This window comes from Neoarius graeffei, chromosome 13 (genome assembly GCF_027579695.1).
Source record: "Neoarius graeffei isolate fNeoGra1 chromosome 13, fNeoGra1.pri, whole genome shotgun sequence".
NCBI classification, from domain to species: Eukaryota; Metazoa; Chordata; class Actinopteri; order Siluriformes; family Ariidae; genus Neoarius; species Neoarius graeffei.
This window is the reverse complement of record NC_083581.1, coordinates 64858183-64877598: the sequence shown is the minus strand read 5'-3', so window position 1 is coordinate 64877598 and position 19416 is coordinate 64858183. Positions and strand designations below refer to the sequence as shown.

General features: G+C 42.5%; 3 protein-coding genes across 3 annotated transcripts in view; 2 read left to right on the top strand and 1 right to left on the bottom strand.

Moving 5' to 3' along the window:
- Positions 1-4272: 4272 nt before the first annotated feature.
- On the bottom strand, positions 4273-11247 carry LOC132897041 (uncharacterized). Its single transcript, XM_060938340.1, has 2 exons — positions 10490-11247; positions 4273-5099 (listed from the first exon to the last, which is right to left on the bottom strand). The coding sequence occupies exons 1-2, from the start codon at positions 10565-10567 to the stop codon at positions 4542-4544; spliced, it is 636 nt and encodes a 211-aa protein (XP_060794323.1). The 5' UTR covers positions 10568-11247; the 3' UTR covers positions 4273-4541.
- tmem82 (transmembrane protein 82) lies at positions 7238-12220 on the top strand. Its single transcript, XM_060938342.1, has 7 exons — positions 7238-7308; positions 7422-7514; positions 7979-8051; positions 8363-8540; positions 8633-9050; positions 11541-11725; positions 11810-12220. Exons 2-7 carry the CDS (start codon positions 7433-7435, stop codon positions 11888-11890), a joined length of 1017 nt encoding a protein of 338 aa, XP_060794325.1. The 5' UTR covers positions 7238-7308; positions 7422-7432; the 3' UTR covers positions 11891-12220.
- A 3162-nt stretch (positions 12221-15382) lies between these two features.
- Positions 15383-19416, top strand: part of spen (spen family transcriptional repressor) — an 89820-nt gene continuing 85786 nt past the window's right edge. The window contains exon 1 of the mRNA XM_060938334.1: positions 15383-15598. Within this exon, the coding sequence (XP_060794317.1) occupies positions 15516-15598 (83 nt within the window). The 5' untranslated portion in view covers positions 15383-15515. The remainder of the gene's footprint in view (positions 15599-19416) is intronic.

Here is a 19416-nt window from a genome sequence, read left to right as displayed (position 1 = left end):
GCGCTAACCACTACACCACCGTGCCGCCCAGACCTAAAATGTTTTTCAAAAATGACCCTTGCATGAGTGAAGTGACAAGTGTCAAATAGAAACGTGACAAACGAGCGATATTAAGTGTACATTACAATGTAAATGTACACTCAGCGGTTCCATTTAGGCATTCTCCAGAGATTGTTTACACGATGTTTTGGTTTCCAAAAACAAACTTTAACGCAATTGATTGTTTATTTAAACAATTTACCACTTATAAAATGATCGGAGCAGACTTTGCTGTGTTTGGAAGGCTGATAATCCTTGCGGTTGATTCTCGCAAGCCATAGATTTCTCCTTTGTATGCTGAGTTTCTTTGTTTGCTCACCTTCGTGCTCCCGTACAGTGGGAATTCCATAAAAGCTCCGCTTGACGTCATCATCTGACCTATTACGACAGCCGTGAATACAACAGGTGTGCACCATTGCTAGCTTTAAATAGCCTGCTTGGGTTCTTTTGAAGACTTTGTACTCGCGCGTTACAATGTGTGCTCAGTGACCCGTACAGTAAGCTTGACCCACAAGATGGCCGCCACTAGGGAATCCCCGACTCTGTGACGTCATGTGCAAACTATGTATAGCAGGTAAACATGAAACATGAAATAAGCAGTATAAACAAACTAGCAGCTGTTAAGATGAGGTAGTGCGGAATAGTGCAAATGAGCAAGGTAAAGTGAGATGTGCGGTCCCTGAGTTCAGTGCGTTAATGAACGATGATAAACTGCTAACAAACACGACTCTGTACCTGGTGTTGTTAAAACTACTCCAGTGCCAGCTATCCAGGTGGAGATGGGAGAAATGCCTCTTCATCTTAGAAGAGAACAGTTAGCCATTGTGTATTGGGCAAATTTAAAGGGTCATAATGAAAATCATATGAGTCAACCAGTCCTGAGGCAATGTCAAGAGCGTGGAAATGCCCAAGTCAGAAGTTTTGGTTGGGTGATAAATGATAAAGTTAATGAGATAGGGTTTAGTGAATTAAAGATAAGTCCTACTGTGCCTATCCCAGCTGTCCCACCATGGGTCTTTAAAGAGATATCCATTGACCTGGGGTTATTAGAGGAGATGCAAGAGAGTAACATGGACAAATTAAGGGTTCAGAGCTATCTTATGGAGACGTATAGAGAGGATATAATTCTATATACAGATGCCTCTAAAATGGCTGGTAAAAGAGTTGGGGTTGCTTTTGTTATCCCAAAGTTAAAAGTCAAAGTAGGCAAAAGAATCAATGATGATCTAGCAGTTTATACAGCGGAGTTGGTTGCTGTGTGGCTAGCCCTGCTATGGGTGGAAGTTAACAGGCCAAGGAAGGCAGTAATTGCTTCAGACTCCAGCTCAGCTTTGATTAGCATTAGAACGTCCCAGTCAAAATCAAGGCAGGACATTTTGTATGAAATATTACAAGTTGCAAATAATCTGTTAAAGACAGGAGTTAAGATAACTCTTGTATGGGTATCAGTTCATATAGGAGTTGTAGGGAATGAGATGGCAGATAAGTGCGCTAAACAAGCAGCTGGAAATCCCAGCATAGATATTGAAGTCGCTTACAGCAAGGCAGAAATTAAAAGTATGATTAAAAACATAGTTAAGGGAAAATGGCAAACATTATGGGACAATGGCCAGACTGGGAGACAGTTTTATAATATCCAGAACAAAGTGGGAAAGAGTAGAAACACCAACAGAAGTAAGGAAGAGGAGGATGCTTTTTTGAGAATGAGGTTTGGACGCACAAGATTAAATAGTTCTTTGGTGATAATAAAAAAGCATGCAGATGGAAACTGTGATTTCTGTGGCAGCCCAGAGTCTACAGAGCATGTTATTTTGCAATGTCCTAAATACCAGGAAGAAAGACAAAGATTAATTTTACAGTTGCAAGAGAAACAATTAGTGTTAAACTTGGAGGACATTCTGCAAAGAAGTACAGGTGAAATCTGCTTCAAATATTTATTTAGTTTCTTAAGGAACACAGGGGGGCGGCACGGTGGTGTAGTGGTTAGCGCTGTTGCCTCAAAGCAAGAACGTCCGGGTTCGAGCCCTGTGGCCGGCGAGGGCCTTTCTGTGCGGAGTTTGCATGTTCTCCCCGTGTCCGCGTGGGTTTCCTCTGGGTGCTCCGGTTTCCCCCACAGTCCAAAGACATGCAGGTTAGGTTAACTGGTGACTCTAAATTGACCGTAGGTGTAAATGGTTGTCTGTGTCTATGTGTCAGCCCTGTGATGACCTGGCGACTTGTCCAGGGTGTACCCCGCCTTTTGCCCGTAGTCAGCTGGGATAGGCTCCAGCTTGCCTGAGACCCTGTAGAACAGGATAAAGCGGCTAGAGATAATGAGAAGGAACACAGGTCTAATTAAAAGAATTTAGGTTTTTTTTTTTAACTCAAGTATCACACCCCAGTCCAACTGGTGGCGGTAATGCACCATTGAAGCTAGTTGCCAACCGCCATAAAACCGAAAGAAGAAGACTCTGTACCTAAACAAAGTTTAAAGAAGGAGAAGGAAAATATATTCTTATAACATTTAAGACCATCTCTCTCTTTCATACACACACACAGGGTTTTTTTTTTTAAATAGTTAGGTTGTTCTGTTCCTAAAGCACAACTTTATTCACCACACACTTGTGAAATTCCTCTCTGCATTTAACCCATCTGAAGCAGTCAACACACACCCAGAGCAGTGGGCAGCCATGCTAACAGCGCCCGGGGAGCAGTTGGGAGTTCGGTGCCTCGCTCAAGGGCACCCCAGCCCAAGGCCGTCCCATATTAACCTAACCTGCATGTCTTTGGACTGTGCGGAAAACCGGAGCACCCAGAGGAAACCCACACAGACACGAGGAGATCATGCAAACTCCGCACAGAAAGGCCCTCGCCGGCCACTGGGTTCGAACCCAGAACCTTCTTGCTGTGAGGCGACTGTGCTAACCACTACGTGCCACCACAAATTTGGACACATCTTCTAATTCAATGTTTTTTCTTTAAGACACTTCATGTCTTAAAGTAATGATGGATGTCGTTTCTCTTTACTTAGTCGAGTGGTTCTTGACATAATATGGATTACTACAGTTGTGGAATAGGGCTATTTACTGTTTGATCTCAAACACATTAAGAAGGCAAGAAATGTCACTAATTAACTTTTGACGAGGCACCTGTTAATTGAAAAGCATTCCAGGTGATTACCTCATGAAGCTGGTTAAGATAATGCTAATCGTGTATAAAGCATCATCAAGGTAAACGGTGGTTAATTTGAAGAATCTAAACTATCAAGTCAAGTCAACTTTATTGTCAAATATGCTATACATGCTCGACATACAGCACAGATGAAATTTCAGTCCTCTCTGACCCACGGTGCAAACAGACAATGCAATAAATAAAAATAGAATAATTGAAATAAACAATTTAAACAGTATAAACACTCTAGATAAGAACTAGACATAGACTAAACACTCATATATATATATATATATATATATATATATCTCTCATGGGCGGCACGGTGGTGTAGTGGTTAGCGCTGTCGCCTCACAGCAAGAAGGTCCTGGGTTCGAGCCCCGGGGCCGGCGAGGGCCTTTCTGTGCGGAGTTTGCATGTTCTCCCCGTGTCCGCGTGGGTTTCCTCCGGGTGCTCCGGTTTCTCCCACAGTCCAAAGACATGCAGGTTAGGTTAACTGGTGACTCTAAATTGACCGTAGGTGTGAATGTGAGTGTGAATGGTTGTCTGTGTCTATGTGTCAGCCCTGTGATGACCTGGCGACTTGTCCAGGGTGTACCCCGCCTTTCGCCCGTAGTCAGCTGGGATAGGCTCCAGCTTGCCTGCGACCCTGTAGAACAGGATAAAGCGGCTAGAGATAATGAGATATCATCTCATTATCTCTAGCCGCTTTATCCTTCTACAGGGTCGCAGGCAAGCTGGAGCCTATCCCAGCTGACTACGGGCAAAAGGCGGGGTACACCCTGGACAAGTCGCCAGGTCATCACAGGGCTGACACATAATAGACACAGACACAGACAACCATTCACATTCACACCTACGGTCAATTTAGAGTCACCAGTTAACCTAACCTGCATGTCTTTGGACTGTGGGGGAAACCAGAGCACCCGGAGGAAACCCATGCGGACACGGGGAGAACATGCAAACTCCACACAGAAAGGCCCTCGCCGGTCCTGGGGCTCGAACCCAGGACCTTCTGGCTGTGAGGCGACAGTGCTAACCACTACACCACCGTGCCGCCTCTCTCTCTCTATATATATATATATATATATACACACACACACACATAAATTGGAGCAAATAAACAGTCAAGGGCACTTGAGGCATAGCAGGTAAACATGAAATAAGCAGTATAAACAATAAACTAATAGCTGTTAAGGTGAGGTAGTGCAGAATAGTGCAAATGAGCAAGGTAAAGTGAAATGTGCAGTCCCTGAGTTCAGTGTGTTAATGAACGTTGAGAGTATGTATGTGTGTGTGTGTGTGTGTGTGTGTGTGTGTGTGTTGGGGGGGGGGACTGTGAGGGTGACATGTCAGATGCTGAAGGGGGGGCAGGGGGGTGTGCGGGCAGAATCTGTGGCAGGGGGCAGAGGGGGGAGGAGGGGCAGAACAGGGAGGGAGTTGAGCCTCCTGACCGCCTGGTGAAAGAAACTGTCCTTGAGCCTGCTGGTTTTGGCCCGGAGACTCCGCAGTCTCCTCCCCGACGGCAGCAGACTGAAGAGGCTGTGAGATGGGTGGGTGGGGTCACCTGCAATCCTGATGGCTTTGCGGGTGAGGCTGGAGTTATAGATATCCATTAGAGAAGGGAGATAGACACCAATGATCCTCTCAGCTGCTCTCACGATGCGCTGCAGAGTCTTGCAGCAGGACACGGTGCAGGCGCCGTACCACACGGTGATGCGGCTGGTCAGGATGTTCTCGATGGTGCCTCTGTAGAATGTGTGCATGATGGAGGCCGGGGCTCTTGCTCTCCTCAGTTTGTGGAGGAAGTACAGGCGCTGTTGGGCTTTTTTGGCCAGTGATGCAGTGTTGTTGCTCCAGGACAGGTCTTCAGAGATGTGCACACCCAGAAACTTGGTGCTGCTATGAAACTATGAAACATATTTTGATTTTTAAACACTTTTTTTGTTTACCACATAATTCCATATATGTTCCATATGTTATTTCATGGGGTGGCATTGTGGTGTAGTGGTTAGCACTATTGCCTCACAGCAAGAAGGTCCTGGGTTTGAGCCCAGTGGCTGACAAGGGCCTTTCTGTGTGGAGTTTGCACGTTCTCCCCGTGTCTGTGTGGGTTTCCTCCTGGTGCTCCGGTTTCCCCCACAGTCCAAAGACATGCAGGTTAGGTTAACTGGTGACTCTAAATTGACCGTAGGTGTGAATGTGAGTGTGAATGGTTGTCTGTGTCTATGTGTCAGCCCTGTGATGACCTGGCGACTTGTCCAGGGTGTACCCCACCTTTCACCCATAGTCAGCTGGGATAGGCTCCAGCTTGCCTGCGACCCTGTAGAACAGGATAAAGCAGCTAGAGATAATGAGATGAGATGAGATGAAACTTTTCACTGGTACTGTAGATCTTAACTTCCTAAAGTATAAAAAAAGTTGTTGTTTTTTTACCGTAACTAGGTTAAAACATCAGTTAGTGACCCAAAACATTTTTTTTGCAATTGAAGAGAGTGATTTTTCATTCAGCATGAGTTCTTCATCCTCTGAGAAATATACAGTAGATGCTAATGACCTGAACAACTTCTACCGTCGATTTGAAGGACAAAAGGACAGTCCTGATACCGCTACCAGTCAGTGAGCACAGCTATCAGCTTCAGCCCATTGGCACTACTACTGAACCACCCATGACCACACAATGGAGGCTGGGGCCAGTACATATCCGCTCACTTCCTCTGTCATAATGAAGTCATTTGTGTGCCTTGTATCGTCCCATCTCAAATCTAGACCCAATGCAGTTCACCTACAGAGCCAACAGGTCCGCTGATGATGCTGTCATTATAAGTCTTCAGTTCATCCTCCAGCACCTGGGTTCTTCTGGATCCTATGCCAAGATACTATTTGAAGATTTCAGTTCTGCTTTCGACACAATCATTCCAGTCTATTAACCCCTGCTGATACTGCCTTTGACCTCTTCTCCCCCCATTGACTCTGCACACATATAAACACATCTTTTCCCCCCACGCCATTGCACAGTCGAATCTGAGTACCTGTGTGGAAATACACTTTTTGTGGTCTCTTATATAGACATTTATTTGCACATCCTGCTTCGCAGGTTTGGACGATTTTAATATATAGTTTAGCTGCTGTGTTTTCATCTCATCTCATTATCTCTAGCCGCTTTATCCTGTTCTACAGGGTCGCAGGCAAGCTGGAGCCTATCCCAGCTGACTACGGGCGAAAGGCAGGGTACACCCTGGACAAGTCGCCAGGTCATCACAGGGCTGACACATAGACACAGACAACCATTCACACTCACATTCACACCTACGGTCAATTTAGAGTCACCAGTTAACCTAACCTGCATGTCTTCGGACTGTGGGGGAAACCAGAGCACCCGGAGGAAACCCACGCGGACATGGGGGGAACATGCAAACTCCGCACAGAAAGGCCCTCGCCGGCCACGGGGCTCGAACCCGGACCTTCTTGCTGTGAGGCGACAGCGCTAACCACTACACCACCGTGCCGCCCACACATACTATTTGTGTTAAGACAATTTTAATTTACTTTTATTATAACCTTTATATATCGTGTTGCCCTTGAATGTTGCACCAATGCTACTAAGGCAAATTCCTAGTACATGTGTACTTAGCCAATAAAATGAATTCTGATTCTGATGTCCCAGCACGCCTAGTAAGGTATTCAGTTTTCTGAATGAAAAATGGTTGTGTTTTCCCAAACAGGTTAGACCTGATTACACTTATATGCTATGTACAATTAATACATGCTTTCTGTATTAACACTTTAATTCAGTGTTTTTTTACCCTTGCAACTAAATTGATCGTTGTGCCAGAGCCAGTAAAAAGATAAACATTAGAAATAGTCATAGTCTTTATTCATTCCCACAATCATTGACAAATGTTTCACCAACCAGTGCCATTCGCCTGCTGACAGTGATGACTAACACAGATAAATGGCTTTTTCCGTTCTTTGGAAGGGTTTGATGATTACATAAGCAATAGGGAACTGAAAAATGACCTTTGAGACAGCACAATTGACCTACTGCAAGCACACCAGCTACAGATAATGGTTTTACACGGGAGAGAATTTCAAACACCACCACAAAATAGCTATAACGTAAGTAAAAACATGTATGTAATTTCTTTCAAGTTTAAATTTAACTGCAGGTAAATTATTGTAAATGCACTCAGACTCATATTACTCATATGAACTGATTTTTGTACAAACAGGGTAAAGTGACATGCTGTCCTTCATTTCCTGGTTTGTACCAAGTTTACCCACTTGGCTAATACCTGATACAACTCCTCTAGACTTTTTACAAGGTGAGGGGGCATGAATTTATTTTGTTTGATATTTGATTGAGTGCATATTCTTTTTTTGAACACTTTAAAATATAAAAAATAACTGAATAATATGTTTAGGAGTGACATTATTTTAGTAACTTTTTTAACTGATTAACTGATAGAAGTTTAAAAATATTGTTACAGACTTAGAAATTTTGAATCACTTATAATTCTCATTTATTCTTGCTGAGAATGAGATATTTTGAATATAAGATCGGTGGGTTGGGGGTCAACAATGACACTGGGGCTTGTTTGCTAATTATTACCTGAGACATCAATAGTTCTGGAAGATATTGTACTTAAAGCAAATGTTTTGTGATTTATTCAGATTAACTTGAATAATAAAGTTATTTTAGGGCTTCAAACTAATGAGAAGCACATGTTTGCCCTGTATGTTTGCATGTGGTGCTGTTACTGACTTATTTTTCTGATGGTATTGACAGGCGTTGTTGGCGCATGTGGGATTTCAGTGCTTTTCAACCTTTTAAGGGTTCATTTATTCATTGAAACACAGAGGTAAGAGTTTTAAATATGCTACAACTGATGCACTTTTTGCAGCAAACAAAACCTGGGCCCAATTTCCTAAAAGCATACTGTGTTAAAACCATTTTAACTGGGAGAGAGTGTTCAATGTGATGCCCACTTGACCATTTAATGATGATCTTTTTATCTTCTAGTGTCCCCCCCCCCCCCGGAGAACAAGCTATGCAAATTAGTATACAAATAGATACCTATATATAAACTTCATTATATACACATACTGGATATGGAGGTAACACTTTTTGTTTTACTTTGCCTTAATAGTTCTTCTTTTCTTGCTTCCAAAGTACAGCAGACAGCAAAGATGACGTTAAAAACAAGCGCTTTCATGTTGGTGGTCTAACAGACAGAATCCAGTTCTGGATCCTGACTGTAACTCTCGCCTTTGTGGGTTCTAGAGTTGCATCACTAGTGGTTCTCGAGTTCATTCTTCGAGCAGTTTCTTCACGCTTCACCGCCTCATCAGTAAGATAAAAAAAATTTACTCATCTGCTGAAAATATCAATACTTTATTGTACATTAGATCAAAAACAAGCATCTTTTCTCTTTCATTCTAGGATCCACTGAGTAATACTTTGTTACAGCTGTTAGTCCAGTGCCAGTTCTCTTTGGGCTGTGCATTTAACTGCAGTCTTTATTTTCTCCATGAGGGGGCATCACAAGCTTGGCTAAGTTTCCTCCTCGCTGCAGCACTGAGCTGGTTCTTGGCCAGCCAGTGTTCTCGGTTATGGCACCATGTAATGACGATGTACCCAATACACAGCACCCAGCGATACTGTGGGGTCTGTATTGGCCTCCTGACTTCTGGCACATCAATACTGCCTTTTCTTTGCAGCACCTTGATTCTAACATTTTGCGTAGCTGGATTTGCTGCCATATCAAACATCAACCAGCACTTTGTGTCAACTACTGAGGCCTTGAGGTTCTGGACACCACTCACAATTTGCTACACTCTTCTCGTCATCTATATGCATGGTGAGACAAACCAGAACTAGCTAGGTAGGGGCTTCCCTTTTATTTGTCAAGCAGTTTTCCAAACTCACCACACCTAACACATTATATGTGCATAATCAACTACATCACACAAATAGCAATTGCAACACAAGGAGAATAAATTGGTACAGTCTATTTCTATGTAAACAGAATTTCCATTCCAACTGGGTAAATAGGCTAATTTACTGATTAGCTCGTAGAATTATGTAAAAAGGTACGTATCGATTTGCATTATTAGGTAATTGGTCAGCAGAGTGGTGCAGCAGATAGCGCTGCTGCCTTACAGACCCAGGGTACCCAGTTTGATCCTGAACTTGGGTTACTGTCTGTGTGAGGCATTGAATGTTCTCCCCATATTCCTGGGTTCTCCAGTTTCCTCCGACTGTCCAAAAACATGCCAGTAGGTCGACTGACTACGCTAAATTGCCCCTAGGTGAGAATGTGTGTATGCATGGTACTCTGTGATCCAATCCAGGGTGTGCCCATGGGACAAAGTCCAAATCCACTGAAACTCTGAACACAATAAAGTAGTTCCTGAAGATGAATGAATATTAAATAACTGATAGCTCATGCTTACGAGTGCATCTCAAACAATTAGAATGTCATGAAAAAGTTCCATATTTTCCATCAGTTATTTAAGAAAGTGAAAATTTAATATATTGTAGACTCATTACATGTGAACTAAAATGTTTCAAACATTTTTCTATTTTAATTTTGATAATTATGGCCTACAGTGGAAAAAAAAACTCAAAATATGAGTGTTTTATTTTGAGCTTGAGTAAAACAGTATAAATATCGTGTGTCTCTCGGTCTAGTTCAGTAACGAAACCACAATCATGGGAAAGACTGCTGACTTGACAGTAGTCCAGAAGACGATCAACAACACCCTCCACAAGGAGGGTAAGCTACAGAAGGTCATTGCTGAAAAGGCTGGCTGGAAAAGGTGCACAAGCAGCAGGGATGGTGGTGTAGTGGTTATCACTGTCGCCTCACAGCGGGAGGGTTCCGGGTTTGAACCTCGTGGCCAGCGGGGGCCTTTCTGTGTGGAGTTTGCATGTTCTCCCCGTGTCTGCGTGGGTTTGCTCCGGTTTCCCCCATGGTTCAAAGACATGCAAATTCGGTACAATGGGGCCACTGTAATTGGCGCAAGCTGTAGTGGTTTCCCAGCCATAATGTATGTACATATATAGATCTTGCTATGGCAAAGCTAATAAATAAAAAACAGATGACCTTAGCCTTGAGAAGGCTGTCAAGAAAAGTTGATTCAAGAACTTGGGAGAGCTTCACAAGAAGTGGACTGAAGCTGGTGTCAGCGCATCAAGAGCCACCACACACAGATGCCTTCTGTAAAGGGGCTACAACTATCGCATTCCTAATATCAAGCCACTCCTGAACCAGAGACAACGTCAGAAACGTCTTACCTGGGCTAAGGAGAGAAAGAACTGGACTGTTGCTTGGTGGTCCAAGGTCCTCTTTTCAGATCCAAGTAAATTTTGCATTTCGTTTGGAAATCAAGGTCCTAGAGTCTGGACGAAGAGTGGAGAGGCACAGAATCCAAGGTGTTTGAAGTCCAGTGTAAATTTTCTGCAGTCTGTGATGATTTGGGGTGCCAGATCATCTGCTGGTGTTGGTCCACTGTGTTTTATCAAGTCCACAGTCAACGCAGCCATCTACCAGGAGATTTTAGAGAACTTCATGCTTCCATCTGCTGACAAGCTTTATGGAGATGCCGATTTCCTTTTTCCTTTTCCAGCAGGACTTAGCTCATGCCCACAGTGCCAAAACTACTTCCAAATGGTTTGCTGACCATGATATTACTGTGCTTGATTGGCCAGCCAACTTGCCTGACCTGAACCCCATCGAGAATCTATGCATTATTGTCAAGAGGAAGATGAGAAACACCCGACCCAAAAATACAGATGAGCTGAAGGCCGCTTTCAAAGCAACTAGGGCTTCAGTAACGCGCCAGCAGTGCCACAGGCTGATTGCCTCCATGCCATGCCGCATTGATGCAGTAATTCGTGGTAAATGAGCCCCAACCAAGTACTGAGTATATAAATGAACATACTTTTCAGAAGTTGGACATCTCTGTATTGTAAATCCTTTTTTTTTAAATTGATCTTAGGAAATAATCTAATAATTTGAGACACTGGATTTCTGATTTTCATGAGCTATAAGCCATAATCATCAAAATAAAAAAAAAAAGCTTCAAGTATTTTACTTTACATGTAATGAATATAGAACATATGAAAGTTTACCTTTTTGAATTAAATTTTCAAAAAAAAAACACTTTTTCACGATATTCTAATTGTCTGAGATGGACTAGTACAGTCGTAAAATACTTTATTTTTAATAATTTATTCCATGGTACCCTTGTTCAGATTTCACCAGACAGGTTGACTAGGTCATGTACTGGGATGCCTATTTCAGGTCTAATACATGAATACAATAAACCTACTTACTTTATTTCAGAGGAGCAGCATAAGCAGCCTAGCGGACAGGCTCTTCTGAACACAGTGATGGTCCGCCTGGGCGGCCTACTATTATTGATGCTTACTGTAGGAAGGTGGGCAGATGTGCTCCACATTCTACTGTGCTTCATTGGGGAAGCTGCCTGTCTGCTGCCAGCTCAGGAACTACTGAGTAGCACCTCTAAGGTGAGTGGGAATTAACCTCAACGTAGCCTACCCACGTATGAAGCGGCGTAAATATTTATACACCTTGCATATCTATTCATGCAGGATTTTGCAGATGTTCCCAGACGTTTTATGACACAGAATGAAGACCGGAGAAGACCGAAGAAATCAGACAAATACGAATGAGACACAGAATGCTACGGTGGAAGACAAAAAGAAAAAAAAGATTAGACTAGAGACAATGATTTTTCCAGTCAGCCAGTCCACACTCAAAGCTGCTAAATGTAATAACAGCAGGTCAACAGAACATCATTTATCCTTTGTAACACGTAGGCCTACATAAGGCCTGCGAGATATGAACTACTTTTTGGCATACAAGTACTTCAGATTTTAATTTAAAAAGGATAAACCGTTCACAGTTTAGCAAATAAACACCAAATACGCAGCTCCGATGAAACCTTAACCTGAAGTCACATTGTTTTAAAAGTAATAATAAAAACACATTCAGTTTTAGGCCTAGCGTAGAAGTGTTTCATGATATACAGTAATGTATTATGATTTTTTTAAATATATTACAACATGGTATTCTTTCAAAAACCTTTATTTAAATAGGTGAACACAAATTTCATATTGTACTACCTCGATAGATGTGTCATTCAACTAAAGGTACTAAATACCTTTTGGTAAGGGCCAAGGAATTAATATGCTTTTTTTTTTTTTATAAAGTATATTAGCAAAAAAATAATTTGTCTGCAGTCTAATTTTTATATAGCTTTTTAAAAGCAAGCTTTAGAACAGTGGATAAACATGGTGAAGGAAAACACACAGTCTCTGAAATATTTTCATTCTTAACTTTTTTTTCTTAAAAAGGTAAAATCCCATGGAGGGTAATACCAACTTGACTGTACTGTCTAAAAAGGATTTAGCAAAGGAAAAATCAATGTAACTACACGTGTCAGGCTGCAAATACTCAATTGTAACATCGTTATCTTTCCATCTTCATGATATATGTTTAAGATAATATTTTTGTAAACACAAAATGGCGGCTGCTGTCTGAACCTAACTGTCTTCTTTGTCATGAACAGCGCGTCAGACTATGTTCAAAATGGCGTCATATTTCAGACAACTGGGATTGTTTAGGGGTTTTTTTCTTTCCCCCCGGACAATAAGTCACTCTTAATATCAAATCAGACTACACTAAGACAAATTAACATTGTAGAAACAGCATCTGCCTGTATATACACCCTTCACTCCAATCTGCACTGATGAAGATATTGAAAAAAAAAAAAGGGATTAAAAAAGGAACAACAGAGGACCAATGTTTTACATTCAAGTCCAGGTTAGAATAGAACATGGAAACTGTTATTGACCTAAAAGTTTGATGCCATTCCAACACTCTTCCAACTTTCATAATTCTAACCCATAAATAAAACATTTTTTTTTCAATCCGCAGTTATTCCAACTGTAAGGGAGTGTTATCAGCAATGAAATCCAGACCAAGTTTTATTGTTGTTGGATTATTTATCCTCTACTTCACAGCAGTAGACACATTTGTATTTCCAAAGTAGCTCAAAAAGATGTTTTCCAATCCCCAAAGCACCGTGCTCAACTTCAATAAAGTAGACTACTGCTTTATTTCTCTTCCTTCGAGGACTTTTGTAGATCCGCATAATCCTCAATATAGTCCTGTAGTCTGTAGCTATTGTGTTTATGGCTTGCTTTCTCTAACGAACGACGCAATTTCACATCCCGCACATACTTGTTTTCCAGAAATTTCCGCCACTCTGCACTGCAGAATGGTAATTGCTCTTTGTCAAGTCCCGTGGTGGGCGTGCTTTGCGCATGCGCCGTGTAGCCACTGCGGTCTTTGGGTTTGCCGCATTTTAGCGCATGCGTGTTTCGGCTCATTGCGTTTCAGGGTTGTCAAATTCACTGATGTTGTTTACTTCAAAAGCATGTGTTATAAATCGGTCACAGTTTGTGTTATATGAACTGAAACTGGTGGGTAAAAATATGCAAACCAAATAAAAAATTGTAAGAGTATAAAAATGCCTTCTTTACGTCAGTAGTAACGTCGATTTCGGGAAACAGGGTCTCTTGACAGACAGAACCACATGGATTGCCTTGCTTGTAACTGAACATATTATTTCAGAGTGAGCTGTGATCACTAGAGAGGCAGACTGATGATAAAAATGTGCTGCATTGTGTCAGATGTTATATTTACGAAGAACAGATCGGTTCCATGTATGATGCTTGATTTCAGATAGAAATGATTTGACTAGACAAATCTTTGTACATACTGTATATTTCTGTACACAGTTTGAAAATGTCAGCTATATTTTCTAACCTCGCTGTGCAGGTTGAGTTGATGTGAAAGAAATGGATTTATATACAGCCATGCGCCAAATTATGCATTATGTTGGAATCGAAACACTTTCACATCAAAGAGTGTTTTTATTTATTGCTGGCTGATTTGCAGTAAAGGCAAGATACTTTTACGGCTAGTCTTTTTTTTTTTTTTTTTTTAAATATACTATTCGTGCACTGTTTTGTGCTTGTTAAACCCGTGTTATTTGCACGACAGGACAGATCTTTCAGATGCCACAGAGTAAACATGTACATTTTAAAAATAACACAACGCGTTTTTATTATATTATATTATATTATATTATATTATATTATATTATATTATATTATATTATATTATATTATATTATATTATATTATATTATATTATCAGCGAACAATGACTGTGTCAACAAATCGGTGAGTGCCTTCAAAGCATGCACCTCAATGCAATTCATACAAGGGTGCACGAAAGATATGGAATTTGTCCAATGCTCATATTACACTGTGGTCCAGTCATCAATTATAAATATTTTCTTTTTTTTTTTTAAAGACATTGCACAGTATATCTACCTCTATGTTTGCACATTGTTTATTTGCCTCTCTTTTTTTAAAATGTTATCTTCATTTTTCACTCTACCTTTATATTTTGCATTCCATATGCACTTTATATTTCATATATATATATATATATATATATATATATATATATATATATATATATATATATATATATTGGTAAGCGTAGTTTGGTCGGGCAGTTGCAAAATAAGAATTTCATTACCCAATAATAAACCGCTGTGTCTGTTATTGTGTATATGACAAATGAAAAATCTGGAATCTTTAGATCTGCTCTTTGTTTCTGCCCTGTTAGCCACGTATAGCCTAAAGGTGAACATTGCTGCACTTGAATAAATATTTGATACAAGCATTGTGCATAATTTTACTACACGGCTAGGAAGGAATATTATATACCGGCTTATGATGAAGCCTATTATTGACAACATTTTTTTTTTTTGCTCGCGCTTGCAAACAGTGCGCGTCCTCGCTCAAGCGCGCGCCTGACGAGCAGAGCGCAGCACTGTGAACAAACACACACACGCGCGCATGCACGCACGCACGCGCGCATGCACGCACGCACGCGCGCATGCACGCACGCACGCGCGCATGCACGCACGCACGCGCGCATGCACGCACGCACGCGCGCATGCACGCACGCACGCGCGCATGCACGCACGCACGCGCGCATGCACGCACGCACGCGCGCATGCACGCACGCACGCGCGCATGCACGCACGCACGCGCGCGCGCTCCAGTAGTAGTGTCGAGGCGGAGAGGGGAAACGGCGCTCGCGACTCAGCTCTGAACATCATCTGCTCCAAAACTCGTTCACACAGCACACTCAGGATCCGATTTAATCCCGGAAAAGTCATCTGCATGATCGGGGGACACAAAAACGCGCAGTATGGTCCGGGAAACCAGACATTTATGGGTGGGGAATTTACCTGAAAATGTACGTGAGGAGAAAATTATCGAGCACTTCAAACGGTGAGTTGATGTGATTTGCTTTTGGTTGAATGTAATGTGAACAGATCCGGAACCGTACACTATATGCAGTGCAGCTTGTAAGGGGTGATGTGAGGAGAAAGGGGGGAAAACACACACACACACACACACACACAACAGATTCACAGCACAGAACCCTTCAGAGGTTGTAATATGTCTTGTGCAACTCTGTAGGTCTATCCACCTCCCTTTTACTCCTGCTCTGTTTGGTCAAACCAAGCAACTTAAATGCATTACAAACTTCTGCCCAGTGAGTTTGATCCTAAGTAGCGTGTAGCTAGCTAATTAGCACCTTGAGCAAGAAAAAAAAAAAGTCAGCAGCAGGAGCAAATCGCCATGTCTAAATGAATAGCTGTTGCAAAAACCCATAACACGTTCTTAGCAAGCAAGCTAAGGTTTTTAACTCCCCAGAAGAGTGTAAGAGAGGACGTCTGGACAATATTTGTGTTAGCTTTCTAACGTTTCACGTGTCACATCAAGGCAGCAATACTAAAATGCATGTTTAGCATGCTATGCTAAGCTAATGCAGCTTCAGCTCTGGCAGGCAGCATGGAGACAGACAGACCAACTAGTAACCTAATAACAGAGTTAGTACTCAAGATTGAGGTTAACACTTGTTGTTAGTCTGTACATTAACTTGGCCCGAGCTGCATTATAATGCACTCATTATCAGTGCACAGAACTCTGCCTGCACATTAACTACTATATTTATGTGTCTGTTCACACATGCTCTCTTTTTATCATTCATTTATCTGACTACTGAACCTAATCGAGCATGCACAGTCGTCAACGGTGCAGCCAAGTTGACCAGGTTTCCAACCCTGGTCCTTTCTCTGTTGGCCTGCACTAGGAACAGGGTTAGTGTAAACATGTCTGTGATGTGCACCTCGTCTCATCTCATCTCATCTCATCTCATTATCTGTAGCCGCTTTATCCTGTTCTACAGGGTCGCAGGCAAGCTGGAGCCTATCCCAGCTGACTACGGGCGAAAGGCGGGGTACACCCTGGACAAGTCGCCAGGCCATCACAGGGCAGACACATCCAAATCGAGCTAGGGGTCCCAGCAGGGGTGCCAGAGAAATCCGATCCTACATGCACACAAGGAAATCGAGCTATTGTGTGAGGTACATTGTGCACCCGAGCCACAGGTGGCGCTACATGCCCCATCGTGTTGGTACACTTCCGGTTGTCGTCATGAAGAAGAGCTATTCAAGAGTATAAACAAAGTTATCAGTTCCGTGTTCACAAGAAGAACGACGACGAGGACAGCAACATCGAAACATCGAGATATATATATTCAATTCCTTAAGCTGAATGAGCATGAACTCTATCTCGTCATTGTTCCAGAAGTGCACGTTTCTACTACTGTTGTCATGCCGACCGAGGCTGTTGTGTTTCTCGCTTGTGGTCTCGTCACTCGTCACTTCCGGAAGGGGCAGTGCTGAAGTAAGTAGCTCGACTACGTAGCTCGATAGGGTTTACATGTACTAAGTAGCTCGGCTACAATCGCATAATCTAGGTCGCGTAGCTCGATTACGAGAAATCCAGTTCGGTTCAATTTTAGCCGAGCTAAGGTGTTTCCATGGCATTTAGAACTTCGGTTTCAGTTGAGCTACGGCAGAAATTCGATTTTCTCTATGTGCATGTAAACGCACTGAGTGACGCAGACAACCGTTCACACTCATATTCACACCTACGGTCAATTTAGAGTCACCAGTTAACCTAACCTGCATGTCTTTGGACTGTGGGGGAAACCGGAGCACCCGGAGGAAACCCACGCGGACACGGGGAGAACATGCAAACTCCACACAGAAAGGCCCTTGCCGGCCACGGGGCTCGAACCCGGACCTTCTTGCTGTGAGGCGACAGCGCTAACCACTACATCACCGTGCCGGCTGTGATGTGCACCTGCCAGGCTAAACACTAGGCTTTGTGTAGATTTACTGTACAAGAATCTTTGATGTACCTCAGACTTCTAACAGCTTCCAAGGGATGAACAGAGTGTGTTTCTCGGTATTGTGATCAAACCATGGCTGTTGAGAAAGTGTACATACCGTACAGATGGATCGGTTGTATTCTGCAGCAAAGTGAATGTGGAAACTTGATATCAAGGTAAGATGGAAAATAAAGTCCGTGTAGGGTTGCGAGTTGCTCAAGTTTATTTTGAATTGTATTCTATCTGATGTGCAGAGAGAAAGTGCCTTGGAAAATAGTATTTGGCAAACAAATAAACCTAAATGTTGTACAGCTGTAATCGTGTCTTAGTGCAGTAACACAGATGCTTTGGAACATGGATATGCATGGTGTGTTTCATAACACAACCTGTTTCTCGTTCACAATCGTGAGTTTATTTATAAAATACTGCCGTGGTACAGTCATTACATCTCTACAGATGTCGCAGAAGGGAAAGGAGGCAAAAGAAAACTGCATGTGTATGAGGAGCTGTCTAGTCTAATCTAATAATCCAATCTTGCTCTGAATAGCATCTCAATTATTAACTTTTGCTTTTTCATGGTTTTTATGTGAAGGTTACTGAGTTCAGTGTACAGTTCAGAGTTTGTCTTTTTAAAATATACTGTGAATTGCTTCAAGCTACATACACTGTATGGGCAAAAGTATGTGGACACCTCGCCACTTGCACCCATATCCATCCATCTTCTACCGTTTATCCGGATCTGGGTCGCGGGGGTAGCAGCCTAAGCAGAGCAACCCAGACTTCCCTTTCCCCGGCCACCTCCACTAGCTCTTCCGGAGGAATACCGAGGCGTTCCCAGGCCAGCCGAGCGATGTAATCTCTCCAGCGTGTCCGGGGTCTCCTCCCGATGGGGCATGCCCCGAAAACCTCCCTTGGGAGGCGTCCAGGGGGCATCCTAACAGGGTGCCCAAACCACCTCAACTGACTCCTTTCGATGTGGAGGAGCAGCGGTTCTACTCGGAGTCTCTCCCGAATGACCAAGTTTCTCACCCTGTCTCTAAGGGAGAGCCCAGCCATCCTGCGGAGAAAACTCATTTCTACCGCTTGTATCTGCGATCTCATTCTTTCGGTCACCCATATATACTTTCTAAACACCCATTTCAAGATTTATTCTTGCCTTAGCAGTTATAATAACTTCCACTCTTCTGAGATGGCTTTCCAGTAGATTTTGGAGCATATCTATGGAGATTTCTGCCATTCAGCCACAAGAACGACGTAAGTGAGGACACGCACTGGTGTTGGGTGTGCATGGAGCGCAGTCTGAGGAGGCCCAGAGTGCGGTCACAGTTAGAAGTGTTCAGTAGAGTTGAGGTCAGGGCTCTTTGCAGGCCAATCGAATTCTTCCACTCAAACTGTAATAAACCATGTCTTCATGAACTTCATGCTGGAACAGATTTGGGCCACGTAGTTCCAATGAAGGGAAATCTATAGCATAAAAATACATTCCAGACAATTATATGCTTCAGGTGATGGTCAGGTGTCCATGTACTTTTGGCCATGTACAGTCGTGCTTGAAAGTTTGTGAACCCTTTAGAATTTTTTCTATATTTCTGCATAAATATGACCTAAAACATCAGATTTTCACACAAGTCCTAGAAGTAAATAAAGAGAACCCAGTTAAGCAAATGAGATAAAATATTATGCTTGGTCATTTATTTCTTGAGGAAAATGATCCAATATTACATATCTGTGAGTGGCAAAAGTATGTGAACCTTTGCTTTCAGTATCTGGTGTGACCCCCTTGTGCAGCAATAACTGCAACTAAACGTTTCCGGTAACTGTTGATCAGTCCTGCACACCGGCTTGGAGGAATTTTAGCCCGTTC

What these genes read in the sequence shown, in the direction of transcription:
- LOC132897041 (XM_060938340.1), bottom strand. Translation starts at nt 10,567, where the DNA reads ATGCAAAATTTACTTGGATCTGAAAAGAGGACCTTGGACCACCAAGCA. An exon ending in TCTTTCTCTCCTTAGCCCAG is followed by an intron (nt 5,100 to 10,489) that starts GTAAGACGTTTC and finishes TATGTTTCATAG; the next exon opens with TTTCATAGCAGCACCAAGTT.
- tmem82 (XM_060938342.1), top strand. Translation starts at nt 7,433, where the DNA reads ATGCTGTCCTTCATTTCCTGGTTTGTACCAAGTTTACCCACTTGGCTA. An exon ending in CACGCTTCACCGCCTCATCA is followed by an intron (nt 8,541 to 8,632) that starts GTAAGATAAAAA and finishes CTTTCATTCTAG; the next exon opens with GATCCACTGAGTAATACTTT. An exon ending in TCTCGTCATCTATATGCATG is followed by an intron (nt 9,051 to 11,540) that starts GTGAGACAAACC and finishes ACTTTATTTCAG; the next exon opens with AGGAGCAGCATAAGCAGCCT.